The sequence below is a fragment of the Tursiops truncatus genome, chromosome 2 (genome assembly GCF_011762595.2).
Source record: "Tursiops truncatus isolate mTurTru1 chromosome 2, mTurTru1.mat.Y, whole genome shotgun sequence".
Lineage (NCBI taxonomy): Eukaryota > Metazoa > Chordata > Mammalia > Artiodactyla > Delphinidae > Tursiops > Tursiops truncatus.
This window is the reverse complement of record NC_047035.1, coordinates 150,970,038-150,997,891: the sequence shown is the minus strand read 5'-3', so window position 1 is coordinate 150,997,891 and position 27,854 is coordinate 150,970,038. Positions and strand designations below refer to the sequence as shown.

The following is a 27,854-nucleotide window of genomic DNA, read 5'->3' as shown; positions in this document are numbered from 1 at the left end:
GCGTTTTAACGAAACTGAACAATTTGGAATTTATGATTTCTCTGGAAGGATGAAAGAAACAGGGGTATGCCAACTCGGGTAGGAAGTGTGTCTTTAAAATGAAAGTATGGGGGGAGGGGCGGGGAGGCACTGGAGCTTTGCTGAGGTCGATTCAATACAAAGGAAGGTAGTGAGTTGTAGCAGCTGGACACTTTTGCACACGGACACTTAGACACGTGGACACGTTTTACACACGGACACAGGACATGTTCTGCACGTGGACACATGGGCGCAATTTGCATGCACATACATATTTTGCACACGGACGCTGATTTTGCCCGTGGATACTTGGACATGTGGAAATGTTTTGCACACGGACACTTGTTCTGCACTTAGACACGTTTTGCACACTGACACGGAAGCGCTGTGCACATGTACATACGGGCACGTTTTGCATGTGGACATATTTTGCACCTGGACACGTGTTTTGCAGAGGGACGTATGGACACGTTTTGCACACTGACACCCTCTGCACATGGACACACGGCACGGTTTGCACAAGAATATTTTGCACGTGAACACGTTTGCCTAGCAAACACCAGCGGCGAGCGCGGAGTCAGACGCAGGTGTCTGCGGCTTGGCGAAGGCTCTGAGCTGGGGGAGCCGCGCCGGCCGGGCCTGGAACTACAACTCCCAGCGCGCGCGGCCGCCTCTCCTGGACGCGCGGCGACGCCGATTGGCCCCGCCCAGCGGGCGGTGCTAGTGGCGGGGCCGCAGAGCCGGGACGCGGGGAGCCGGTGGCATGGAGACCCGTGCCGCAGACGGCAGCTTCCTGGGCGACTTGGGTACGTGCGGGTTGCCGGGAGCGCGGGGCCGCCTTTGTGGACCGAGAGCTGCATCTGCTTGCATTCGCCCCGGGCAGGGACGAACCCGCTCCGAGGGGTCGTCAGGGGCGTCTGGCTGGGTCCGGGTCGGAGGGCCGTGTCTTTAAAGGAGCAGGTCCGGGGGTCCCATGCAGCTCAGACGCGGTTTCTGCGTCCGGCTCCTGGTCCCCTGCCGGCCGGGTCATCCTTGTGACTTCAGAACCGGAGACCCACCGGAGCGCTGCGCACCCTGGGGAGGATGCGGGACTGTGCGTGGTCATTGCCAGGTTCCCAGGGGAACCTAGGAAATGCCCACGCGGGACCACTCGTAGGGCAGCCCTGGCACGGGCCCGGGGTGGGAGCTGGACCGTCTTCCAGGCGCCCTGTGGGAAGGTCGTGCGCAGGGTCGTTCGCATGCAACGGATACACCCAGGAATCCAATCCAGAAGGAGCATGTGCCCTTGTCGCACTGTGTGAGACATGCGACCTCGGTTCTTAACTGAACCTTCTTTACCGTTTGGGCAACCCGAGAGTAAAATGGATTCGAGGGCAAAAGGCCATTCTTTGGGGAAGCAAACTTTCCCGCCTACGGAGTAATTCTAGGGCAAATGAGCAGTGAAAACACTTCCAAAGCCTGCAAAGAAAAAAATAATCTATAAAGTGTTTTTACACTGATAAAAACAATGTAGTGCGAATGAAAGTGAGAAGTCTTATGGGTTAATTTAGCTTAAGACGAAGTGCAGTCCTCGCAAAGCTATTTTAGTTGATTTTGCAAAACAGCCACCTGCCACAGGATCAAAGGCATTTAATAAGCATCTCTGTTTTTACTTGGCATTCCACCCCAGGCAGGCACAGGGCTTTGACCCTGCCAGTGGGTGCTGTGTTTGGTTGGTTCACCGTGGAAGCTTTTTAAACACGTTTTAATATTTTTGTTCATGTGTAAGGTTCAATAGCATAGCATCACTTCCGAGTATGTTTTTTGTATAGTTTAAGGAATGTATCTTTAGAAGAAAAACATATTCTAAACTAATAGATGCACCGTTTCTGGGGTTTGTGGCTACTTTTGACATTGTCATTGTTTAATTTCATATATTTCTCTCAAAATACATCCTGCTGACAGTTTTATTCTCAACACTAATGAATAAACTCAATGTGTTGAATCCAGAGCGACACTGCTATCCCAGCAGAAGTAGAGGCCCATCATAGGAACTTTAACGCATTTTATCATTCTGATCTCAAATTCTATACATGTGGTATACTCTAACCAAACCGTGTAGCTTTATTTTTATTTTTTTAAATTAAAAAAATTTTTTATTGGAGTATAGGTGCTTTACAATGTTGTGTTAGTTTCTACTGTACAGCAAAAGTGAATCAGCTATACGTATACATATATCCCCTTTTTTGGATTTCCTTCCAATTTGGTCACCACAGAACACTGAGTAGAGTTCCCTGTGCTATACAGTAGGTTCTCCGTAGTTTTATTATTATTTTTTAATGAATTTATTTATTTAATTTTTTTGGCTGCGTTGGGTCTTCGTTGCTGCGTGCGGGCTTTCTCTAGTTGCAGGAAGCGGGGGCTACTCTTCGTTGTGGTACGTGGGCTTCTCGCTGCGGTGGCTTCTCTTGTCGCGGAGTACGGGCTTTAGGTGCACAGGCTTCAGTAGTTGTGGCTCGTGGGCTCTAGAGCGCAGGCTCAGTAGTTGTGGTGCATGGGCTTAGGTGGTCCGCGGCATGTGGGATCTTCCCGGACCAGGACTCGAACCCGTGTCCCCTGCACTGGCAGGCGGATTCTTAACCACTGCGCCACCAGGGAAGCCCTGTAGCTTTATTTTTAATGTAACACCTCACAGAGGTAAAGGTTGCAGTCTTATAATATGGCCTTATCAATAAGAACCAAGAATTTAGGGCAAGTCACATCCTAAAGTGAATCAGTGTTTGTTACTTAGCAAATGTAATTCATATCATTATTGACCCTAGGTTGTGTCTATTTGTAAAGTTGAAAACATGACTCTCGTATTCAGCATCTGTGCTCAAGGGCTTCTGACTTGGAAGCAAGAGGTTGGCAGAAGATGAAAGGCTGCCTTAGGGATCTGGGCTCTAAGCAAGGTGAGCTGCTGGTGTTCTTCAGTTATCCTCAGCTGAGAAGTCTAACCAGTTCATTGGCCTCTGGGGTGTTGGGAAGATGGGATGGAGAGAGAAAAGGAGAGGCAGCCCTTGGGACCGTGATGAGAGCCACTGAGCTGCTTTGCTGTGGGCCAGGCGCTGGCCACGAGCCCTGTGACAGTTGCAGGACAGTCATCATTATCGATTAACTTAGAGGTGAAACTGAGTTCGCACAGCTAGGAAGTCACAAAGCTGAGGTTTTAACACAGGTGGTTCTTTTTTGTTTCGTTTCTTTTTGCTTTGCTTGTTTTATGTTAAAGATCCTTTTGTTCTTCCTATCAGATAGGTTCATCTGTAATCAATTTGTAGGGCTGCCTGGAGCGCTGAGCTGGTTTTGTGACTGGGATGGATGAGCCATGTCCGCTGTGGGTTCTCAGGGGACTGGGGAGCACCGCTACCAGCCATCATCTCTGTACTATAGCACCTTTCGGGCTCTGAGAAATGTCTTTGCCTCCAGGGGTCCACAATCAGGATGGTAGACTGATCTGAGTCCCCGGGCCCGGGAACCTGTATCCAAGTTCATCCTTTTGTTGAGTCTGTGGAATTGGATTTTTTTTTTTTTTGCTGCGCTGCGTGGCTTGCGGGATCCTAGTTCCCCGACCAGGGATGGAACCTGGGGCCCTGGCAGTGAGAGCAAGGAGTCCTATCCACTGGCCTGCCACGGAATTCCGGAATTTGATTTTTTAAACATAGAATTGTATGGAAAGTACTTTGAGAGATCTAGATAATCAGTGCCCTGGCTGGGAGGTCAACTTCCTTAAAATCTTCTCAAATCGTGCTTCTGTTTCTGCCTTAGCGAAAGCTGCATTCTAGAAGTGTCTAGATGTGTCCTTTAGTGGAGAAGCCTCTGGGCACTATATTACACTGCTAATAACAACGTTTGAAGGAAATTAGGCTGATGTTAACACCAGCTGGGATTCCGGGTAGTCACTGCGGCCAGGAGTGGCTGCCGACTATAGCAGTACAAGTGAGTTTTGATTTTTTTGGTATAACCCTCCTGCCCTGGTCATCAGCACCGTGGGGTGGGAGGGAGGCAAGGGGAGGGGTTGGGTGGCAGAGAATTGGATAAGCGATTAGTAGGGGCTGCTGAGTGAGGGCGAAAGTTGGATTCGGGCGTTTCTCCTTAAGCATGTTTAGGAAGATCTTTCTTTCCTTTTCCCTGGCTGTCTGCTGCTTCGGTAACCTCTTCCCGCTTTTCTCTTTTGCTTTCACTTGTTCTCTTTCACTTTCCTTTTGCCTCTCCTAACTGAGCTTTGACTGTCTTGTCCCTGTAGGAAAGTAAACCTTTTCTCTTTAATTTTTATCACATTTAACAGATCTTAAAACCACGTATGCCAACCTCAAGTTTACTGACAAACAGTATTTGGGGTATTCATAATTAAAACACTGAAATAGAACTTGTTGAAAAATCTCTTCAAGAGTAACAAAATTCTCAGCCCCAGTTTCTAAATAAGTGTTTCTACATATAAAAATGAGTTCCATTTTCCCTGAGAATCAAGGTGACTGGTAATATCAAGCTCACTGAACTTTAATTCGGACAGCATGTTAAAGATGGGTGGTCGCCACAAAGCATTTATTAAGCACCACCTGTGCCAGGCACTTTGCATGTATGGTGTCTTTGGTCTTTGCAGCATCCTCTGGAGCAGGTCTGTCGTTCTCAGGTGCTGGTTTCTTTGTGCTTGTGGGGTTTTGCCCCTATTTTGTTTTTTCACTCTTTACTGTCAGATGGATGGGTGCACTTTGCCATGATTTCTAGGTCCTTTTAGCTCTTCAATTTGTTTTTGCTTTGTACACACAAATCCTTGGCCTTCTGGGACCTTGGGGGACAAGTCACTCGGGACCCCTGACTTTCCCGAAAGCTGAGTTTAGCCCGCTGAGAGCGGTCCTCAAAACACCAGCTCCACTGTGGCTTCAGCAGCCGCTCCCGGCGGCTACATCTGCACACAGGTGCCCCACGGGCATGGATGGGGTATGGGGAGGCTATCCATCATCATTTCAAGAATATTTATCTGCTGGGGTATTTGGGGAGAAGGGCTTATTTCAGAGCTGCAGCTGTGGCCGAGAAGGACATGTCTGCAGCGAGGGCCCTGGGCCCCCCTTCATGACATACCTGGAGCAAGATTCCTGGCCCAAGCAGCATTGAAGGGTGCCTGGTGGATACTGAGCACGTTGGATCCGCTTGTGGTGTAGGTGTTCTCTGTGGCGTTTGGAAAACACTTTGTTTGAGCGGGGCTGCTGTGTGGAGGGGCCCCTGGCTGAGGGAGGAGCGGTCAGGGTCAGGGTCTGCACAGGGGTCGGGTTCTAGACTCTGGACAGGTGGGTAGGGCCGATGAGTGCTCCGCTCTGCATGTGGAACGGGAGCCCGGCAGGCCCTGCACGTCGCAAGGCCAGGCTCTCGAGGAGGGCCGGTGGGGCCCTGGCTGAGAGCTGCGGTTTGGGCTCAAAGAGCAGGATTCTGGGCTCTGGATGACTAAGCAGGATGTTGGTAAATTGGCTCTCTGGAGAAAAAAGGAAAAAAAAAAAAAAAAAAAAAAAGGAAACCTGATCTGATTTTCTGCTTTCCCTGGTGTAAATACTCACCCTCACGCTGATTTCAGCTCCCAGGGGTTTCCGCCTGGCGGACTTGCTGAATATTGAACAGTCGGCCAGGGGAGCTGGTCTGGAACACCCACTGCTGGACACGCGTAGAGAAGGCGGGTGCCAGGGCCAAGGGGCTGGGACTCCATGCAGGGGACTCATGCGGGATCCAGATGCTGGAGCCGGAGTCCCAGGTGGGGCTTTGGAACATGACAGGCAGTAGAACTGGAGGCTGGGACCCAAGCAGGACCAGCAGAAATAGAATGATGCTAACAATCCCATCATGGTCATAGTGTGTGCTGTCGTCGTACACTTGCCTGCCACCGTGCCGGTCACGCCCAGCAGGATTTCACTGTCATTACAGCCACCCCAGGGGAGTAGGCAAAAACATCGCCATTTTATATGAGAGAAAGCTGAGGCTTAAAAAAAATTGATGTGTAATTGAAAACTGAGGCTTTGAGAGGATAAGTGACGTGCCCCAGGTCACAGGGCTAAAGGACAGACAGGCGTTGGACTCATGAGCTGGGTGGTCCCTGAGGCTCCTCACCATGTATCCCGCTCCCAAGGGAAGGCTGACGCTGAACCACTTGAAGTGTTCAGCTGGGGTTTCTTGATTCCCGAAGGCTGGGCCTGGGCCAGGCAGGGCCAGCCCTCAGATGTGAGAGTGTCAGGGCCCGGCCAAGGTACACAGGGGTGTCAGGTTGGGAGTCAGCAGGTGCACATCTGGTGTCCAGGCTGGATCAGTGAGGTCAGGCAGGGGTGCAGAAAAGTGGCAGAAATGTTCTTAAGCGTCTGTCATTCCTTCTCAGGGTGACCTTGCACTTGTCTGGTAGAAGATCCTGTAGGTGGTGTTGGTGAGACTCTAGTTTTGCAGATGACGGTTTTCACTTAGTCCTTCGTGAGCCTGGCTTGCCAGCAGCCACTCAGCAGAAGGAGTGACACAGGTATCTCCGTGACCTTGAACCGAAGCACGGGCAGGAGGCAGGAGGGGCCTGGGCGCTGCTGTCTGCCCTGCAGCACCAGCGCCCTGGTGCTCTGTCTTCTGGGGACTGCAGCCTGGGCTCTGCTACAACAAACTCCTGTTTAATTGATGCCCTGGCCCCTGGCACGGCCGGAGTGGGCAAGGCCAAGGTGTGGCCCAGGTCAGTGTCAGGGCTGGGCAGGCCTGTAAGGGGCCGGTAGTGGGGTGTACTCTGGCGGGGGCAGACCCAACTGCAGTAGAAGTTTTCCGGCAAGTAGAACAGGCTTCTGGAGAGTCTATTTATTTGATACCTGTGTGTCAGGCGCTGTGCTGGAACAGGAGGTCGGCGGCTGCGGTCCTGTCCTAAAGATGCTCGTGGAAGGATGGAAGAGGCGTGAAATCAGGTGCAGCTGTGTGTAGAGAGGTGGCTTACAGGAGGGCCTGGGTGGGCAGGCTGCACGCTGGAAGGCTTCCTGAAGGCGCTAAGACTCGGTCTCGGTGGGGAGGATGGAGAGTGGGGGGCTGAGTGGGGCACAGCACCCCCAAAGGCACAGGCCCTGGACCACCCGACCCTATGTCAGCTACATGAAGCTCAGTGTAATTGGAGACAAGGATGTGTGTGTGAGGGTGGTGATGGGAGGGTGTGGGGGGAGACTGGAAAATGGGGCTGGGACTCCATCCTGGAGGGTCAGTTTGCCTGGCTTGCGAAGGAGTGTGGATGCTTTTCTGGAATCAGGAGCAATCTAAGGGTCCTGAGCAGGCCCCCCATGACCTGCTGATGACCTAGCTGCATTAGGGAGGGGGCGAGGGGAGGGGCTGCTGGGGCAGGGGAGCACCAGAGGGGGCTGTTGACGGGATGAAGGGAGGGAGGGTGACGGGAAGGGGGTGCTAGGAGTCCACTTATGTGGCAGGGCTGGGATTTAGGGGAAGGCTCATCCCCGAGGAAACTTGCCAGAGGGAGGGTCTCAGGTTTCCAGGGCGGCCCCTCTCCCAGGGCGATGGTACAGGGGTGGGGGCATCTGGTCACAAGTGGGGTCCAGGCACAGGGCCAGAAACAAAGCCTGAGGTCAGTGGGTTGACCAACGTACAGCGTTTTCCTGCCTCTCTTCCCTGCTAACAGACGTCTTTTTGCTTTAAAGTTGATAAGTACGTGTCAGCCGTCCCCCGTCTTCTCTCTGGTGGGGGGTCGTGGGAGTGGTCGGGGGTGGATGCCTCTGAGCTTCCCACTGAGGACCAGCGCTCCTTCATGCAGCTGCAGCCCCGTGGGCCACCAGGCACCCCGTGTTCTTTATCTCTGGGGTGGCTCTCCCCTCCCCCTGTGTTTCTTGGGGTCTCCAGAGGCCATTGAGGCTACCACCTCCCCCTTACCCCCACCTCCCACTGTAAAGGTGTCCCCCCAATGACATCCTGTGGTTGGTACCAGCTGTGGGTGACAACCTCCCTCATCTCCGGGGCCTCCTCCATCTTTGTTACTTCTTTAAAAAATAATTTTTAGGGCTTCCCTGGTGGCGCAGTGGTTAAGAATCTGCCTGCCAATGCAGGGAACACGGGTTCGAGCCCTGGTCTGGGAAGATCCCACAGGCTGCGGAGCAACTAAGCCCATGCGCCACAACTACTGAGCCTGTGCTCTAGAGCCTGCGAGCCACAGCTACTGAAGCCCGCGTGCCTAAAGCCCGTGCTCCAGACTTCCCTGGTGGTGCAGTGGTTAAGAATCCACCTGCCAATGCAGGGGACATGGGTTTGAACCCTGGTCCGGGAAGATCCCACATGCTGCAGAGCAACTAAGCCCATGCGCCACAACTACTGAGCCTGTGCTCTAGAGCCCGTGAGCCACAGCTACTGAGCCCGCGTGCCACAACTACAGGAGCCCACGCGCCTAGAGCCTGTGCTCTGCAACAAGAGAAGCCACTGCAATGAGAAGCCCGCGCACTGCAATGAAGAGTAGCCCCCACTCGCCACAACTAGAGAAAACCCACGTGTAGCATCGAAGACCCAACGCAGCCAAAAATAAATAAAAATTTTAAAAGTGACATTTAAAAAACATAATTTTTAAAGTTTTAATTGTGGCTAAAAACATAGAAATGGTTAAGATGGTAAATTTTAAGTGTGCAGTTCAGCAGTATTAACTACATGCACATTTTGGTACAACAGAGCTCCAGAATTTTTTCATCTTATAACACAGGAAACTCTGCACCTGTTCACCTTCCCATTTCTCCCCTTCCCCACCCCCGGCAGCCACTATTCCATTTTCTGTCTCTACGACTTTGATTCTAGGAACCTCATATAAGTGGAATTGTACAGTATTTGTCTTTTGTGACTTGCTTATTTTACTGAGCATCATGTCCTCAAGGTTCATTTACGTTGTAGCCTGTGACAGAATCTCTTTCGTTTTTAAGGCTGAGTAATAAATATTCCATTGTGTGTATATATCACATCTTCTTTATCCATTCTTCCCTTCATGGACACTTAGGTTGTTTCCATGTCATGCCTATTGTAAGTAATACAGCAGTGAATAGGGGTGCACATATCTTATTGAGTTAGTGTTTGCATTTTCTTAGGATAAAAACTGCTGGATCGTATGGTAGTTCTGTTTGAATTTTTGAGGAACCAGAATACTCTTGTCCAAAGTCCTTGCACCACTTTACATTCCCATCAACAATGCACAAGCGTTCCAGTTTCTCCACATCTTTGGCAACATTTATTTTTTGTTTTTTGATAGTAGCCATCCTAATTGGTGTGAGGTGGTATCTTGCTGTGGTTTTAATTTGCATTCCTCTGATAACTGGTGATGTTGAATATCTTTTCTTGTGCCTGTTGACCATTTGTATATCTTTTTTAGGGAAATACCTATTTAAGTCCTTTGTTAATTTTTTAATTGGGTTATTTATGTTATTGAGTTGTAGGCATTCTTTATATATTCTGATATACATGGTTTACAAATATTCCTCCCTATCCTATAGGTGCCTTTTCACTGTTGACTGTGCTCTTTGATGCACACAATGCTCTCCTGTGTTATCACACCTGCTGCTTCTGATCTCTGCCCTCAGTTGCTGCTAAGACAACTGCAGCTGATGTTTATTCACTAGAAAATATGGTTCCCAGTAAGTTGCACTTCCTCTATAGACTGGTCATAAGGAGATAGAATTAGATTTTCTTTAAAAAATTTTATGTCCATACTTTATCATTCACATTAGTAATTCCTTCCGTTCATTCGTCCCTTACGCACTCAACAAGCAAGTGACGTGAGCATCTTTTTTGGGCCTCACACTGTGCCAGGTGCTGGGAATAGAGCCAAGCCAGTGATGCCCAGCAGGCTCACTGCAGCCCCGCCTCCTCGGTGATGCTTTCCTGATGGGCTGTCTTGCTTCTAAGTTCCCGTAGCGTGACCTGTTCCACCACTGTCGCAGTCGTCCTGTCCTGTTGTTTTGAATTGTTTCCCCACCCTCCCCAGCCCATGACCGTGACCTGCTGATTGCCATGTCCATCCGTCTCTGTGCAACGCGGTGGGAGAGGCTGCATCTACCTGCACAGGCTGCTGAGGGATGCTCAGGCCTTCCCTGCACCGCCTTCCTGAGCTGCACTTTCCTCCTTCCTGCAGGACCCAGGACTCGCCCTGCTCTCCTCTTTTTACTCAGTCTGCCCTTGGGTTCTGCTCCCTCCAGACTGACTTGAGAGTGATCCACAGCTGCTTTCCACTACCCACCCCACAAGACAGGCATACGGGCGGCCATTCATCACGACTGGGAGACATACTGGGGTCCCCAAGCTTGGCTTACTTACTTACTCCTGGGACAGTAAGTAAGAAGTTCCCCAAGCCTGGCTTTTACGTTTGTGGGGATCAGATCTTCCTCTGCATTCCAGTCCTCCCTTCACTTCCCTGGCCCCCATGACCCCTGTGGGGTCGCACAGTTAGGTACAATGAGGGGGTTAAAATACCACAAATAGACTCCATTTATGGAGCACTTACTCTGTGCTGGGCCCAACGCTAAGTGCTTTTACTTTCATTCATTTAATTTTCATAACCCACCAATGAATGAACTATATTATTATCCCAATTTACAGGTGACAAAACTGACAGTCAGGGAAGCTATTTCTCGCACAAGCTAATAAACGGCCGCGCTGAGTTTTAGCCCTGAGCCGTTTGGCTCTGGAGAACCCTGAGCCACGCATCATGCGGCTCCACTGCGGGGGTGGGGTAGGGCTGTAGGTCGGCGGAAATGAGGGGATCTCCAAGAGGGGACAGTCATCAACACATAACCCAGGGGGTTATCCACCTGCCAAGGAAACACATTCACCCCAGATATGGTTCGTGAAAGTGCTTCTGATAAGACTTGGGAACCATGTGGTTGATCAGAAGGTTTTCTAGGGAGATGTGATAATAAAATGTAGTTATAATAAAAGGAAACTGCTTATTATGAAGAGGTGTGTAATGTGGTCATCTGCCGAAGTTGGGGCTTGACAGTAAGGATGTGTCAGCATAATCCAGCACTGTTGTCATTTATGACGTTTTAAAAGAGTGTCTAGAAGACTGCCCTGTATCCCAGGTGCTCTGACGGGTGTTGAGAAAACGTCCTGTAGTTTCTGCATCTGGGGAGTTTACACTCTGAGTTTGCATGCGTTTGTCTGCACCTGGCTTAAACCGTAAAGAAACATCACCCTCACACCACAGGAAGCCTGGCTGTCAGGGCTGCAGGCCCCACGTGACCAGTGACTCACCTGGTGCTTCCCATCCTCAGAGCCGACGTTAGGCAGGTGGTCCGACGGCCACGGCACTTCCCAGCTCGCGTCTAGGCAACATCGGGGGCGAGGGGTGTGTTGAAACTGTGAACGCTGTCAGCAGCCTCTCCCTCATGTGTCGTTCACTGGAGTTGGGTCAGACGTCCTACGGGAAATGGGAATCCTGTGGTTAACTTAGACCGCTTGTCTGGGTGGGATGGATACACGGCACTACTAGTCTACTGCTGCTGCACGGCAGGCAGCCAGGTGGGGACCGCAGCACAGTAAGCCCTGGTGGAGGCACAGACGAGGGGCTCACCCAGCACGGATGAGGCTGAGGCTGGGCAAGGCCTCCTGCAAACCTGACCACTGCACTTCAGTCAGGAAAGGAACAAGCAGGCGTTATCTAGGATGAACAGGGAGGGGTGGAAGGTGAGATAGAGAGGCTAGAGGTGGGGAGAGAAGGGGGAGAAGTGGTGTTGGTTCTTAAGTGTGGTCTCCAGACCAGCTACATCAGCATCGTCTGGGCACGTTTTAGAAACTTAGATTCCCAGGTCCCACCAAGACCCACTCAGCTCTGGGGGTGGGGCTCAGCAGCCTTCGATTTCACAAGCCCTCCAGGCGATGCTGATGGAAGCTCCAGTTTGAGAACCCTTGGCTAAAACATGGGAGGTCAGGGTGCTGCATCTCGTGCACCTGGTTCTCTAGAGCTGAGGGCAGGGGAGGGGGAGAGGTAAGGCATTGTGGAAGAAAGGGGGGATGTTAGAGAATTTTACTCCTTTTTGGGAGAGGAGTTGTGCCTTTGTTTATTTCTTAATCAACACATTGTTGTTGAATATGTATTTTACGAGGTTGGAATGCAAAAATAAATAATTATAGTTTGAGATGAATGAAAATGAAGAGATAACATAGCAAACTTATAAGCTGCAACTCATGCCATACTTAGAGAAGATTTATAGCTGTAAACGTTTACATTAAAAAAAAGAAGAAAGAGCTCAAATCAATAACCTAATAACCTTTCATCTTAAGACATTGGAAATAAAAAAGCAAACTAAACCTAAAGACAGCAGAAGCAAAGAAATAATAAAGATTAGAGAGGAAATTAATGAAATAGAATAGAGAAACAATGCAGAATATCAACAAAACAGAAGTTGGTTCTTTGAAAAGATCAACAAAATTGACAAGTCTTTAGTTAAACTGACCAAGGGTGTGTGGGGGGGAAAGATGCAAATGACAAAATCAGCAATGAAAGAGGGGATGTTATTATGGACATTACAGACATAAAATGATTATAAGGGAATACTATGAGCAATTGTTTGTTAGTCTGCTTGGGCTGCCATACCAGAACACCACAGACTGGAGGCTTAAACAACACGTTTATTTCTGAGGTTCTGGAGGCTGGACGTCCAAGATCAAGGTGCCAGCAGGCTTGATTTCTCCTGAGGCTTCTCTCCTATGCTTGCAGACAGCGCCTTCTTGCATGTCCTCACATGGTCTTTCCTCTGTTCATACTCATCCCCGGTGTCTGTGTGTCCTAATCTCCTCTTCTTATAAGGGCACCAGTCAGATTGGATTAGGGCCCACACTAATGGCCTCACTTTATTTGGAGTTACATCTCCAAATACAGTCACATTCTGAGGTATTAGGGGTTAGGGCTTCAACATATGGATTTTGTGACAGGGGGCACAGTTCAGTCCATAACAAATTGTATGCCAACAAATTAGATAATGTACATTAAGTGGACAAATTCCTAAAAAAGATAAACTACCAAAGTGGACTCAAAAAAAAAGGAATAGATTTATAACAAATGAAGAGATTGAATTATTAAAAAAAACTTAAATAAATGAAAGCTCAGGCCCAGATGTCTTCACAGATGAATTTGACCAAATATTTAAAGATTGAATACCAATTCTTCATAAACTCTTCCAAAAATTAAAAGAGAGAATACTTCCCAACTCATTCTCTGAGTCCAGTATTACTTTGATGCCAAAACCAGACAAATACATCAATCACAAGAAAAATGACACTTATGAATGTAGACCCCCAAATTCTCAAAATATGCACCAACCAAATTGAGCAATGCATAAAAAAGATTATACACCATGACCAAGTGGAATTTATCCCAGGGACGCATGGTTGGTTTAACATCTGAAAATCAATCCATGTAATACAGCATTTTGACAGAATTAAGGGAAAAAAGCCAGCCTGATCTTTGCAATAGATGCAGATAAAGTACTTGACAAACTGCAACACCCTCTCATGATAAAAAGACTCAACAAACTAGAAATAGAAGAGAACTTCCTTGACCTGATAAAGGGCATTTATGAAAACCCACAGCTCACATGATGGTTCGTGGTGAAGGACAAAGCTCCAGGACCAGGAACATGGCAGGAGGTGCCTCTCGGCACTTTTGGTCAACGTGGGGCTAGACGTTCAAACCAAGGCAGTTAGGCAAGAAAAAGAAAAGGCATTCAGATTAGAAAGGAAGAAGCACAGCTACCTCTATCTAAATGCATATGACATGATTTTGTATGTAGGAAATCCTGAGATTTCTGCTAAAATTGAATAATTAAATCAAGTCCCTACTTTGAAGGCTCTCCCAGGCCAGGAGTGGGGACAGTATAATTGCTGCATTATAAGCATGTAGATGTCAGGGTTGTGGGAGACGTGTCTTCCGGAGAAGGAGCTATTTCAAATGGGTCCACGTGGGTGACATAACATCTAAACAGGAGATGCAGAATGGATGATCGGGGTGGGGGCAAAGGTGGGCTTCTCAGGCAGAGAGAATATATGCAGAGATGCAGGTGTGCAAGGGCAGGGGGCCACATTGAGCCAGCTGTGTGTCTGGAGAGAGGGGGCTTGTGTAGGGCAGTGGTGGCAGATGGGTCAAGGAGGTGAGCAAGCTCCAGATCATGAAGGACCTTGCAGGCCTCACCAAAGCCTTGGACTCCACCCCTGGGCAGTGGGAATCACTCAAGGGTTTTGAGTAGGGGTGTTTGGACCAATTACACCACTGTGTATACAATGGCTTGGGTTTCGTAAAGGGTCCTGGGGTTCATCTGACCTGGACAGAAGTGGCGTGCTCTTAGCACTGCATGTTTTTCTTTCCAGGTTTCTGGGTGGAGCGCACCCCCGTGCACGAGGCAGCCCAGCGGGGGGAGACACGGCAGCTGCAGCAGCTGATCGAGAGCGGGGCCTGCGTCAACCAGGTCATGGTGGACTCCATCACGCCCCTGCATGCGGCCAGCCTGCAGGGCCAGGCGCAGTGCGTGCAGCTGCTGCTGGCCGCCGGGGCCCAGGTAAGCCACCTGCAGCATGGTCCCCAGACTGATGGGACCAGCTCCAGAGAAAAAGAGGCTTGGGAAGAGCGTTCTGTGTTATGCAACACATGGGAAGAAAGGAAACCACTGCAGGAGGCTGAGAAGGAGAGGAAGGAGGAAACCAGAGTGGGCTGTAGTGGAGGCTGAAGGAGGAGGGAGGGCTGGTCTCTATGGCAACCACACCCTGAGAGGACCGGTGAGGGTGCTCGTGGACCTGGCTGTTGGGAGGTCACTGGTGGTGGAAGAGAAGTCCGGGTTAGCAAAGTGATGGCATGCTCTGCTCTGCACGTGGGCAGGCAGGCTGTGGACACAGAGGCGGGCTGCCTACCGGGCTGGCGGGGCCTTGACGGCAGGAGCCTTTTGGGCTCAGAGAGCAGGATGACTAAGTGGGATGCTGGCAATCTAGCTCTGGAAGGACAGGTAAAAGGAACAAGAACAAGATTCTGATTCGCTGCTTTCCCCTAGTTTACGTACTCACACCACAGCCCACGTGGAGTCCCCAGCATATGGTATCTGGTATCCGGCTGGTAGAATTGCTGGGTATTTACCAGTTGGCTGGGCGAGCTGGTACGAGCTGCCCTGGGACAGCGGTGGGGGGTGAGGAAGAAGGGAAGGCTGTGTTCTGCTCACTCTTCCCAGAACTCAGCTATGAAGGCGGTTCCAGAGGAAATGGAACAGGCTTCAGCGTGAACCCAAGTAAACAGCTGAATTTGGACAAATTCTAAGCAGAATCTGCCAGTTTGGGGAGTTGCCTTTTCCTGCCTCATGATTTTCCAACTAGAGGAGGCATGTTAAACAGTTTCAGGCACACCTCCTAGCTGAGGCTGGAGTTAAAGCCCGTTTTCACACCCCGCCTGTGCTTAGTAGGTGTTGGGGTGGTGGCCGGAGTGAGGCTAAGCTAAAAAAAGCCCCCAGTTGCACGCCCGCTGTACTCAGGCGGCCAGTAGACACGCCCTACTTTCTATCTCTGAACCCCCTTGCCTGGCACGGCACCTCAGCACGTAATAGAAAACCTAAGAACTTCGAAAAACTACGTGGTGTTTCAAAGATGAACGTGCATCAGGATGAGAAGGCGAGTGGCCTGCACCTTGCCCTCTGATGCTCGTTTCCTCCCCCCCTCAAGGTGGACGCCCGCAACATCGATGGCAGCACCCCGCTCTGTGACGCCTGTGCCTCGGGCAGCATCGAGTGCGTGAAGCTCCTGCTCTCCCACGGGGCCAAGGTCAACCCGCCCCTGTACACGGCATCCCCGCTGCACGAGGCCTGCATGAGCGGTGAGTCGGGTAGCGGTGATAGCCAGGAGGGGAAGCCATCCGCTGGTGAAGCCGGGCTCCTGGGCTGGGTCTGGCTCTTGGTCCGTCAGCCGTGGAATCTGACGCTTTTCCTCCTGGAGATACAGTCCTCACCCAGGGCTGGGGGCTGAAGGTAGGGTTCTATTTCTAGCTCATTCGGTGCCTTTCAGATGCTAACCCTGGAAACGGATGCCCTCGGCAGCCGCTCACTTAGTGGCTGCTGTCGTTCTGGCCTGCAGGCCCCTGATCTTGTGGGGAGATGAGGCCCAGACGCACCCCCAGGCAGGAACTCTCAGAGGAGCCGAGAGCTGGTCCTCAAGGCTCAGGGTTGCCCTCTGAGAATAGGTGGATTTCAGACGGTGGGAGGATATGGCTGCTCCAGCCTCGCTGGGTCAGACGTGCCCAGCAGAGGAGCTACAACAGGCAGACCTGGAAGTTTGGGGTGAGGCCAGCTGATGGGCAGTGTTTCAGATGACAGACCAGGGAGTTCGGGTTCGACTGTTTTGAGCAAGGTTTGCACACTTGTGTCTTGTGCTTTGGTCGGCACGGTGCTCGTCTTCGCTGCATTTGTTAGGGTGCGGGGTGTGGGCTCTTCCACGGCTGCACACAGGGCCAGTCTTTGCTGCCCTCACCCCGAATCCCACAGTTAGGTCACCTTGGTCGCCCACAGGCACTGGGAATTGCTACAGACGGCTCTGAAGGTTTTTGAGCAGATGCTGAATGATAAGAACACATTTTTGAAAGGTTCGTTTAGTGGCCATCCATGTGCAGCGTAGGGGAGGGAAGCTTATTTTTCTTCCTTCACCTATCTTTGGTTCATTGGCCGGGGCCCTGCCGATGAGACTGACAAGGGACCAATTAACAAGAGAAAAGCAAGTGGAAGTTAGCGTGTGCATTGCACATACGCACGGGAGAGCTCAGGCAAAGGGTGGTTAGAATTGGGGTTTATGTAGCATTTTAACAGAGAGCAGTAATTCTGTCGAGCAGACACAAGACCAACGAAAAGGACTATGAGCTTCTAGGGATGATAAGTTATGTGAAGGCAAATACAGCGGGGAACTCCTGGGAGACAAAGGCCAGTTAGTAAGATTTGCGGTGTGGACTCCTCTGGTGCCGGCTCTGGGCTGATCAGGGTCTAGAGTTGTCCCTGGTGGTTCACTTCTGTCCTTCCTAGTAGAGATGGGAGGGGACACCTTTATACATTTATGTCCTGCTTTTAGGCAAATGGGGGAAGACAAGAGAGCTTTTCTTGTATCTGCTGCTTCTTACTTGTCTTCAGCTCCAAACAGTCCTTATGCCAAAGTGGCATATTTTGGGGTGGCATATTCTGCTGCCCTTCAATATGAAATGGGGGGGGCGATATCCTGGAAATGAAGAGATGAGCTGGGGGCCATCGCAGTGACCCAAGTGCAAAGCTCTTGGAGCCCAGGTGGGATGGATTCATGTGCAGAGCTTTGAGGGAAGAATCAATGGGATTTGACGTGAGGGAGAGGAGAGCACGGCGTCAAGACCGACTCAGGGTGAGGAGGAGGCTGGCTGGGGAGTGGGGGGAGGACCTCGTCGTGGGGGGCATGTCCCCCGGTGAAGGGCCAGCGCCCGGTGGTGGAGGTGGGGCTGGGTTTCAGGGCTGGAGGTGGAGAGTCGGTGCCAACAGCCAAGCATGATCAAGGGGTGAGAGAGGATGGAGTCTGGGACGGGATGAAGCCTGATCCCAAACCAGAGTTAAAGACGCCAGAGAGGAGCCGGGAAAGGGGCCAGAAAGGTGTCTGCTGAGAGGGGGCAGGGAACCCAAGCAGTGGGGAAGTCTAGGGAAGTTCATCCAGGCGGCTTGGCGTTCCTGACACAGCTTGGGGGACAGCTGGAGGTGGGGAGCCCCTTCCTTTTCCCCCGAGGGCTCGAGAGCAGTGAGGAGCCTTCTCTGCGTCCACAGCTGGTGAGCCCAATTTTGTGTTCTCCCAGCACGGGCGCCAGCCGTGCCCTCCCTCCCTTTCTCCCACTGCCTGGTGAGCTCGGGGGGCCACTGAGCTCCTGGGGGAAGGACACCCACGCCGTGTCCAGGACCCACTGCTCCTGGTCAGGATGCAGGCCCACTTCCCTTCCCTCCTGCTGCCGCCAAGCTCGGGGCTCACCTGCTTCAGCAGCCGCGTGTCTGCCAAGCCTGTTATTTCAAATATATGTGATACGATGCCTTTCCTCCGTCTCCATTTCTTTTAAGGAAGTTCTGAGTGTGTGAGGCTTCTTATTGATGTTGGGGCCAACCTGGAAGCGCACGACTGCCACTTTGGGACCCCTCTGCACGTGGCCTGCGCCCGGGAGCATCTGGACTGCGTCAAAATGCTGCTCAATGCAGGTGCGTCATGTTTATACCTGCCCGGCTCACTGCAGGTGCGTGGTGTTCACCTGTGCTGCAAGCTGGCAGAGAGCTGACTGGTGCAGTCAGGCAGCCCAGGTTTGCAGCTGGTTCTCCCACTTGTCAGCTGAGTCCTTGGGCCTCAGTTTCTGCATCTATAAAACCAGACAAATAAAACTTATTTTGCAGGACTGTTGGGAGGATTCGTGATAACATTTCCACAGTACTTGCTGAACAGTAGGTGCTCAACGAACATGAATGATTATTTTTGGCAGCCGCAGGGGATTGTCCCCAAGGCCTGCCTGGTCTGAATCAGGAGATGGGGTCCAGGGGAAGCGGGTCAGTTGCATCAGGATCCAGGAGGCTGTCAGGTGTCCTAAGGATAGAGAGGTTCCCATGGTGAAAAACAAAAACGAAATAAAAAGAACCCACCAAGAGACTTCCCTCGTGGCGCAGTGGTTAAGAATCCACCTGCCAATGCAGGGGACACGGGTGCAATCCCTGTTCTGGGAAGATCCCACATGCCACGGAGCAACTAAGCCCGTTCACCATAACTACTGAGCCTGCGCTCTAGAGCCTGCAAGCCACAACTACTGAGCCCATGCACCTAGAGCCCGGGCTGTGCGATAAGAGAAGCCCGCACAATGAAGCCCGCGCACCACAACAAAGAGTAGCCTCCGCTCGCCACAACTAGAGAAAGCCCGCACACAGCAACGAAGACTCAACACAGCCAAAAATAAATTAATTAATTTATTAAAAACAAACAAACAACCTGCCCAACTGAAGCTAGAGTCAGGACCTGTCGACCACAGAAGTTTTAAAATGTAGCCAAAGCGGCTATGGGCAAGGAGTTATTATGAACCCAACTTAAATTTCTTTTTTTTCGAGATTTTCTTTATAAAGTAGGGTCACATCTAATGCATTCTTTTTTTCTTTAATTAATTTACTTACTTTTGGCTGCATTGGGTCTTCGTTGCTGCACGTGGGCTTTCTTTAGTTGTGGTGAGCGGGGGCTACTCTTCATTGCGGTGAGCGGGCTTCTCATTGCGGTGGCTTCTCTTGTTGCAGAGCACGGGCTCTAGGCGTGTGGGCTTCAGTAGTTGTGGCTCGCGGGATCTAGAGCACAGGCTCAGTAGTTGTGGCGCATGGGCTTAGTTGCTCTGCGGCACGTGGGATCTTCTGGGACCAGGGCTTCAACCCGTGTCTCCTGCACTGGCAGGCGGATTCTTAACCACTGTGCCACCAGGGAAGCCCCCAACTTAAATGTTTTGTTGAGGGAACATTTTAGCTCAGCCATCTTGTCCATTCTGGGGGCAACCTAGGGAAAAACCAAAATGGTTCAGAAATAGAGGATGAATTCTTTCCGGATGACGGTCTTTTGAGCATCAGTTATATACAGTTTTCTACTACTGAGTCTTATTCACTTTAGCATGCCACCCTTAAGTCTTTTCAGTGAACACGCTTCATTTTGTGTAAGGTTAGTCACTGGGGTAGTTTTTGTTTTTTACGCAAAGATTAAATATCTAGATTAGAAACAGTGGGTCTTCCAGCCGAGTTGCTCATGGGTTGGTTGGATCCCATTTTTACCAACAGCATCTACCTATTGTTCCTGTTGAGATTTTTTTTTTTTTTTTTTTTTTTGGGGTACGCGGGCCTCTCACTGTTGTGGCCTCTCCCATTGCGGAGCACAGGCTCCGGACGCGCAGGCTCAGTGGCCATGGCTCACGGGCCCAGCCACTCTGTGGCATGTGGGATCTTCCCGGACCGGGGCACGAACCCGTGTCCCCTGCATCGGCAGGCGGACTCTCAACCACTGCGCCACCGGGGAAGCCCTGTTGAGCTTATTAAAATAAAAATTTCATAGCACAGCCACCCTCTGCGGGGCGCCTGGCGTGCACGTGTGCAGTACACCTTCATCTGTTTTCTCTCTGGTTCCTTTCTCGTGGTTGGAGGGGAGAGGATCAAGCGAGTGGTGTAACCCACTGTCCTTTCCGTGTCCTGAGGACCCTGTGTAAGTGATGACTCCTTTGTAAGAAGTAGGAAACCAGCTCCCCTCGACCCCTGGGTGATGGAGTTTCCTGGTTCAGTAACCGAAAGGATCAGAACTAGAGCAGATTTCAGGGTCTCTCTGACGCGGGGGGCTCAGCAGTGTCAGCAAGAACTCACCTCGTCTGAATCTTACATCTCTGCCTTCCTCGCCATTCCCTTTATCCCACGCCTGGCGTCCCTAGTAGGGGAGAAATGGCTGCAGCAGCAGAGTTTGGCTAAAATGCAGATTCTTGACTCCTGAGGCTTCTGATGGCTTCCTCCCCTCAGAAGAGCGAAACTCCCCCCTCACACCTCCTCCATGTCCCATCGGCCTGAAATGGGTTCGTGTCCAAACCTTATCCCATCCCTTTGGCTGAATTGTGCCACATTCTGAGCGGCTGGGGTCTGGGTTGAGGAGAGGGATTCACCCAATCAGGGCCCAGCCCTGCCCTAAGACCTCTGCCCCGGGACCCCTGCCCCACACCGCAGGGTGCAGCTCCTGGGTGGGAGGCAGCCATGATGTCCATGACGGCCTTAAGCAGGGGATCCGGTGCTTACAAAGGGGGTTTCCATCCCCTGGGAGTGAGGGCTGAGGAGATTTCCCCTGGGGCAGGATCCTGAGGTGTCAGTGTCTACCACCAGCTCCAGATTTCATCCCTGATTCTGTTGTAGTCTCAGATGGTCTCCTTGACACCCCTTCCTAGATCACATGCATTCTTTTTTCTTCTTAAAGAAAACTACTTGTTAACTATGGAAAATCTCAAACATACGGAAAAGTAGAGAGAAGAGGACAGCATATGCTTTATTTTTAGAGTAGTGATTTGTCACTTTTTGCTGGAACATCTAATGAAAGCTATGGACCACATCTCTAGAAAAATACACGTGCAGGTGCTTTTGCACGCGATTTTGGAGAGGGCCCTGGCCCCGCAGGAGAAGCAGAGCCGTCGGGGCCACGTGGTGCCCCCCGGGGTGGACTCAGAGGCTTTCTGTTGGCAGCGAGGTCAAGCTGCCAAGCTGTGGATTATTTTTGCAGAGGATTGCGGCCAAGGGGGTGAAAGTCCAGTTATTTCTGGTGAGGTAACTTTTAATCTGGTCCCCGGCAGTAAATATTTAACCGTGCTGGGAGCGTTCAGAAGGGGCGTCCACCTTCCCAGCAGTGCTGGTCCCTCACGTCTCTGCTGTTGTCTCAGTGAGCGAATCCCAAGACCCTGTGCTTGCCACCCCGTCCTGGGCATTGCGCTGGGTTCTATTTTTATATATATGTATATTAAAATTTTTTTTATTGGCGTATAGTTGATTTACAATGTTATGTTAGTTTCAGGTGTACAGCAAAGTGAATCAGTTATACGTATACATATATCCATTCTTTTTTAGATTCTTTTCCCATATAGGCCATTACAGAGTATTGAGTAGAGTTCCCTGTGCTATACAGTAGGTCCTTATTAGTTATCTATTTTATATATAGTATTGTGTATGTGTCAGTCCCAATCTTCCAACTTATCCCTCCCCACTTCCTTTCCCCCGGTAATTGTAAGTTTGTTTTCTACATCTGTGACTCTATTTCTGTTTTTGTAAATAAGTTCATTTGTATCGTTTTTTTTTAGATTCTACATATATGCGATATCATATATTTGTCTGTCTGACTTACTTCACTCAATATGACAATCTCTAGGTCCATCTATGTTGCTGCAAATGGCATTATTTCATTCTTTCTCATGGCTGCGTAGTATTCCATTGTATATATGTGCCACATCTTCTTCATCCATTCATCTGTCAATGGACATTTAGGTTGCTTCCATGTCTTGGCTATTGTAAATAGTGTTACAATGAACATAGGGGTGCATGTATCTTTTTGAATTAGAGTTTTGTCTGGCTATATGCCCAGGAGTGGGATTGCTGGGTCATATGGTAGCTCTATTTTTAGTTTTTTGAGGAACCTCCATACTGTTCTCCATAGTGTCGTGCTGGGTTCTTGGTGGGCATGTGACAGCCCCTGTCCTTGTTCCCGGAGGTTTTACTGAATCCACTCTAATCCTGTTTTGCTTTGAAATCAGGCTTTTGATCACGAGCAAACATTGATCCCTTCTCTCTGACGCGTGAATGGAGAATTTTTAAGGCCTAGGTGGCGTCAGGTGTTTTGCTGGCTCTGGCTTTTGTCCTCAGTTCCAGGCAATGTCATCGTTAGTCCCATAAAGCCACTTTCTCCCTGGCTTCTCTGTCCCTTCTTTCCTCTGCCCCCCTCCCCATCCCACTGTTCTAATGAGTATCTGTGTGTTATTGGTTGAGACATGAACTTTTCATCGCGGTAAATGGTGTTGTTATAGATTTGACTCTCCTTCCTGTTTGCTCACCCATTCCTGAATTTTCGAGACCCACCCGTGTTGCTCCAGGAAGCTCTGGTCCGTTGTTTCCAGCTTCTGCGGAGATGCCAGCTGCCCCTCTTAATCACCAGCCCTCTCTCTGCGCCCAATCCAGTGATACCAAGGCACATTTTAAACAGATCCCATTTGTCCCTTGGAACAGTCACCCCGCCAAGCCTTGTGTACCGAGAACCCACAGTGGGCGGGAGGGAAGAGCTGTTCAGTGCTGGTTCTCCTTGACCTTGAGAGTGACTCTGCTTCCCCACCCACCCTTCTCCATCCCTAAAATAGAGACAGCCTCTTTCCTCCCCGATTGGCAAGAATATTGAGAGCATTAATGACCTGAGAGGAAGCCACAGGGACTTTAGATTCTGCAGACTTTGCAGCTTATTTTTCATTACAAGTTTAATGTTCAAATTCATATTTGCATTATGACTGCAACACTGTAACATTACTTATTTGTATCAGCAATATTGGAAGAAACCCCTGATGTGGTAGATTGGTTAGATTGTGGGGAAAATGCTTCTTTTATTTCATGGGTTGATTTTTACTATTATTTTTGTAATACGTATCTGCTAAGTTAAACAATTAGGTAATTTATCCTGCTTCCTAACTGACGGATTCTTTTTCCTGAACTGCCGTCTGAGTTTTGACTCTGGGAAGTATGGGAGCTTTTCGTCACGTGTGTTGTGTGCTTGCATGCTTGCTATCTTCTTAGCATCACACAGGCCGCTTTAGGAACACAGTTCTTATATTCTACTAGGGGATTAAAATGATTTTAAGTCAGAAAGCAGAAGTTTTCAAGTATTTTTGAGCTGTGGGACTAGAACATCTACTAGCCTTATACCCCCTCATTTCCTCTTGTTCTGACCCTCAGAATTTCTTATTACACAGTGACATACTGGTGATCTGACTTTTTTTAAGCCTCACCTTGATAATATTTTATGATTGTGATTTGAATCTGTTATTGGAGGGAATATCTTCACTGATCCTGGGCTCTTTGCTGGCTCCTTGAAAATACTTTTCTCCCATCTCCTTTCTCTTGTAACCTCCTTATCCACTTGGGAGCAGACCTCAAAGAAGTTGGTATTTTCTTAAAAAAAATTCTGAGGCTCCAGGGGATCCCACTGTATAGAATGGTGATGGTCGTGCCCTAAGAATGGTGTTTTACACAAATCATATTTTTATCAAAATCTCTTATTTTTAAAAAGCGTCTAAAAATGCTGTGTTTAGCTATTACTTGTTTGCATCTTTCTGAATGTCTGCTGTCATCCCGAGAGCGAGGTGGATGGCAGAGCTGAATTCACAGTTACTATACTTCCTCTCTATCTGAACTTCAGGGAATTTGGGGGGAACACTCCCTATTTTCCCTTTGAGCTTCCCTTTTGTAAAAGATTTCTTATATTTAATGTTCATTCATTCATACAACACACATTTTTAGAGCCACTGTCCTGTGTACGTGGTGTGTGCGTGCACGTGATGTGTGTGCCTGAGTGCATGTCTGTATCTGAGGTGTGTGCAACTGTGTACCTGTGTGCACGTGTGTGTGCCTGTGTGTGTGTGTCCATGGTGTGTGTGTGTGTACACGTGGAGGACGGCAGGAGAGCTTGAGCAACTCACCTGAGCTTCCAGAGCCTCAGGACCTGGGGACAGACAGCATAGGGCATTAGAGCAGCCTCTGAACTCACAGGGAAGGTTTCTGTCTTGTTTTTCTTCTTTTTGGTTGTTTCCAGTTATACTTCTTTTTTAGCTCTCTTTTCCTAAGGAAAAATAAAAGGAATCAGTGCTTCTGGATTTTGAAGAAGGTTTTGAAAAGGCTGCAGCAGAGTCTTGATTTTGTTCCCGGGGAGGGGTTGCCGCTTTTGTGTCCTGTGCTCCTTGGTGACGTTTGTTCCTGCTCCGGACCTGCAGGGGCCAACGTGAACGCGGCAAAGCTCCACGAGACGGCACTGCACCATGCAGCCAAGGTGAAGAACGTGGACCTCATCGAGATGCTCATCCAGTTTGGAGGCAACATCTATGCCCGGGACAACCGGGGGCGGAAGCCATCCGACTACACATGGAGCAGCAGTGCCTCCGCCAAGTGCCTGGAGCACTATGAGAGTGAGTGTGTGTCGTTTGTGTGATGCCTGCACTAAGGTCTGCAGGGGAACCTCGTGCAGGAGGGCTTTGTTCTGATCACGTATCAGTTCATCTCTGAGTCAGTCGTTTCTTGACTCAGACTGGGTCCCTATGAGGCCGATGATATAGATGCAGCCCTCACTCTTCAGGAAACAAAGGACAAACCATCTGGCTAAGACAAGACCTCCTCTCTGGGACACATTTTTAAATGAGTTTACATAGAATTACAGTCACAAGAGGCTTTCAAACACTTATCAATTGAAAAAGAGCCCATTTATTCCACATTTTGCCAACCTTACCCAACCAAAATCCATCATGAGTTTAGAGGCAAATACCATCCACGTCTACTGGGGAAACATTTCCTAGAAGGTGTTTCTTTTCCTGCATTCAAATAATTTGGGGGAGGAAGTAAATGGGAAAATGAATGTCACTAGTAATTCTGTTTATTTTTCTTTCAGGGAGCTTTGTCTTTCATAATGTTTCATAAGTTGAGAATACTTTCTTTGGTTGATTTATACTTTGATCAAACACAGATGGTCCTAAAGGCAGCCTTCGAGGCCAGGCTCTGCTCTGTACACATTCCCGTGGCCCAGCTGCCAGGGACCTCCAGGCACTTTCCTTCTTTGGCCCTGGTGTCCATCCCTCGTGAGCTGTAGCTCCAGGCTTCATCTTCAGGCCTGTGGCCCTGACCCTCTGCCACCAGGATGTGCATTTGTGGACTGTCTGCCCCTGTGGGTCAGTTCTCCGTGGGTCCCTGTGGCCTGCAGCGATCAGGAGCAGAGCAGAGCCAGCACTGCCCGCCCGAACCCTCCCCCAGCCCTCATTTGTCTGGAAGTTTGACAAACAAGCCTACTAGCTGTAGATTAGTGCTTTGCTGGCAAATATGTGTGCTGAGTTATAACGTTATGGGGGAAAAAAAATCACAAAACCCCAAAAGCCAGAAGCTCACAAAGTGAAATCCCAGTGGCCATGACCTGAATTCCATTTCCTGATCTTCCATCCTTGGTCCCTATTTGTCCTTCCTGGTCGCCTTCCAGAGAAGGTACTCAGGGTTCAGCCTCTTTTCAGGAAAAGGGAGGTGTTTTCAGTTCCATGTTGGTACTTGTTAAGTTGAAGGATGCTGTGCTTCTTCCTTAAGTTAAGCTAACCTCACGTGCGTCTTGTCCCCTTTTTCCAGAGACACCTCTGAGCCTGTCCCAGCTCTGCAGGGTGAGCCTGAGGAGGGCGGCTGGCGTCAGGGGGCTGGAGAAAATTGCCAGGTTGAACATCCCTCCCCGGCTCATTGACTACCTTTCCTACAACTGAGCTGCAGACACGGGGTCAGGGTGGGCTGGTGACACCGGGCTGCTGGCCTTGCTGAGCCCAGCGTTGGGCCACAGGGTCGCTCTGCCCTGGGTGCCTGAAGCCATGCTGTTGCTGTAGAGAACTGGAGTCTCTCCGGGCCGTCCTGTTTCGTCTTCTCTGCAGACCCTTGGCAGGTGTTTCTGAGGCCCTGGGAAGGCCCTGGGCTGGCCCTCCTGGGACTTCAGTCTAACTCTGGCATCCTCCCGGCCATGCAGTTGTCTCTCTTCACAGATCCCTTGGAGGGATCGTCAGGAAAGACTCTCCCAGGAGCACAAGGGAGCCCGGCGGGGCTGGGGGTCCAGGGCCCTGATGCTGATTCCACATGCCCGGGAATGATTCCTTCATCACCAGGTGGCCCTGGGTGTTCAAGAGGAGGACCTGTGCTGAAGAGGGGTGGGGCCCTGGGAGGGGGGTCCTGACTGCGGCCTGGATGCCACTTTGGGGACAGCCTGCCACTTGGGTGCTGTTTTCTGAAGCCACAGTTGGCACTTTCCGAGACCCACCTGCGCCCAGGTGTACCCATCGCTCAGGGGGCTTTATACGGGTCTTAGTGGGGGAAGCCTCAGGCTTCTTATTCCCCACAATAAGCTCAGTGTTTCTTAGGAAGTTTTTCTTTGAGGTCTTAATTCTTTTAAAAAGTGTATAAAGCAAAAACTTTTAGACACATACGCTGTAACACTTAGGTTTCGTTAACAAGTCTCTAAAGCAACGGGTAAAAGGAAGGCATCTCAGCACATCTTCCCAGGGCTAGTGATCCAATGTGAAGCACTGTTAGGAAGCTCTTCAGAGATTGTTTTTCATCTCTCTACAGCTGCCAAATGAATCCTATTGCCACCCTAAGTTTTGCTCATTCCTTGAAGCTCTGCAATTGCAATTGGCAGGAGAGGTCGCTGGCACCTGGTGGGTACTGTCAACCGTGGACTTATGCATTTTGTGGATACCTAAGGAACATCTGTTATGCTTCAGGCACTGGCTCAGTGTTTTGAACTGGCTAAGAATGTGACTCACCATCAAGGCAGGGAAAGAAACGGTTTCACAATCTGTTTCTTTAGTAATAGAAACAAGTAATTCTACATGATAAACCATGAGGTAACATGACATAGTATGTTTAGACTGCATCTGTCTGCTTAAGATTCTATATCATAGTTTAAAAAACGAACCCAAAACCCGGGAGTTAAACTAGAGGACTTCTGTATAAGTAGTTGAGGTCTATTTGGTTTCAGGGGAAATGGAGAAGGTACCGCTTGTGAACCCTCTTGAGGGTCAAGCCTGAAGCCATCGTCCCCAAAAATGTGACCTCACCAGATTCCCCCAGGAGTGTGGGGAGCAGAGTGAGCGGGGATGGGCCAAGGTCACGCCAGCTGTGCCCACAACCAGAGGCACCTCTTGGCAGGTCTACTTGGGTGGGGCCCAGATCTGGTGGAAAGTTCCATGCTGGCAGCCGTGGGTATTTTCCAGCTCCTCGGTTCTGGCTGTTGTTACGATGGTGCTTCATCGTATGTGGAGATAAGAGCCCCTCCCATTCGGCTGCAGGTGTACATGCATGTTCTGGGTAAATCAGTGTATCTGCGTGTACTAATAAAATTAAAAAGAGCGTTGGGTTCTGCCCTTTCATCTTTGTAACAGGAACTTGCCTCTAGCCATGACAGTTGCTAACATTTCCACACGCGGAGTGCTCAGGGCAGAATCCGGTCCCCATACTCACTGCTCAATAAAGGTTGTTGGAGAGAGTCCATCCTTGTGTTCACATGGCCCTTTTCTTACTTGGGTGTGTGTGTGT

General features: G+C 50.0%; 2 protein-coding genes across 8 annotated transcripts in view; one reads left to right on the top strand and one right to left on the bottom strand.

Annotated features, from left to right (window-relative positions):
* The first annotated feature begins 1 nt into the window (after nucleotide 1).
* ASB13 (ankyrin repeat and SOCS box containing 13) lies at nucleotides 2-27,809 on the top strand. Of its 7 annotated transcripts, XM_073801510.1 has the most exons (8): nucleotides 806-824; nucleotides 6,866-6,947; nucleotides 14,371-14,558; nucleotides 15,703-15,853; nucleotides 18,087-18,221; nucleotides 24,521-24,712; nucleotides 25,908-25,939; nucleotides 26,886-27,809. In XM_073801510.1, the coding sequence occupies exons 3-8, from the start codon at nucleotides 14,472-14,474 to the stop codon at nucleotides 27,075-27,077; spliced, it is 789 nt and encodes a 262-aa protein (XP_073657611.1). In that variant the 5' UTR covers nucleotides 806-824; nucleotides 6,866-6,947; nucleotides 14,371-14,471; the 3' UTR covers nucleotides 27,078-27,809. The 7 variants fall into 7 exon arrangements, with proteins under 7 accessions (XP_019788758.1, XP_019788762.1, XP_004329413.1 ...); XM_019933199.3 differs by lacking the exon at nucleotides 6,866-6,947 and having other exon boundaries at nucleotides 2-824; XM_019933201.3 differs by lacking the exons at nucleotides 806-824; nucleotides 6,866-6,947 and adding an exon at nucleotides 2,681-3,972.
* Nucleotides 8,587-27,854, bottom strand: part of LOC109549652 (uncharacterized) — a 127,782-nt gene continuing 108,514 nt past the window's right edge. The window contains exons 15-18 of the transcript XR_012330347.1: nucleotides 24,230-24,369; nucleotides 19,173-19,539; nucleotides 18,001-18,376; nucleotides 8,587-11,425 (exon numbers count right to left, since the gene is read on the bottom strand). The gene's annotated coding sequence lies outside the window, so the exon portion shown is untranslated. The remainder of the gene's footprint in view (nucleotides 11,426-18,000; nucleotides 18,377-19,172; nucleotides 19,540-24,229; nucleotides 24,370-27,854) is intronic.

What these genes read in the sequence shown, in the direction of transcription:
- ASB13 (XM_019933199.3), top strand. Translation starts at nt 782, where the DNA reads ATGGAGACCCGTGCCGCAGACGGCAGCTTCCTGGGCGACTTGG. An exon ending in GCACGAGGCCTGCATGAGCG is followed by an intron (nt 15,854 to 18,086) that starts GTGAGTCGGGTA and finishes ATTTCTTTTAAG; the next exon opens with GAAGTTCTGAGTGTGTGAGG. An exon ending in GCCTGTCCCAGCTCTGCAGG is followed by an intron (nt 25,940 to 26,885) that starts GTGAGCCTGAGG and finishes ATCTCTCTACAG; the next exon opens with CTGCCAAATGAATCCTATTG.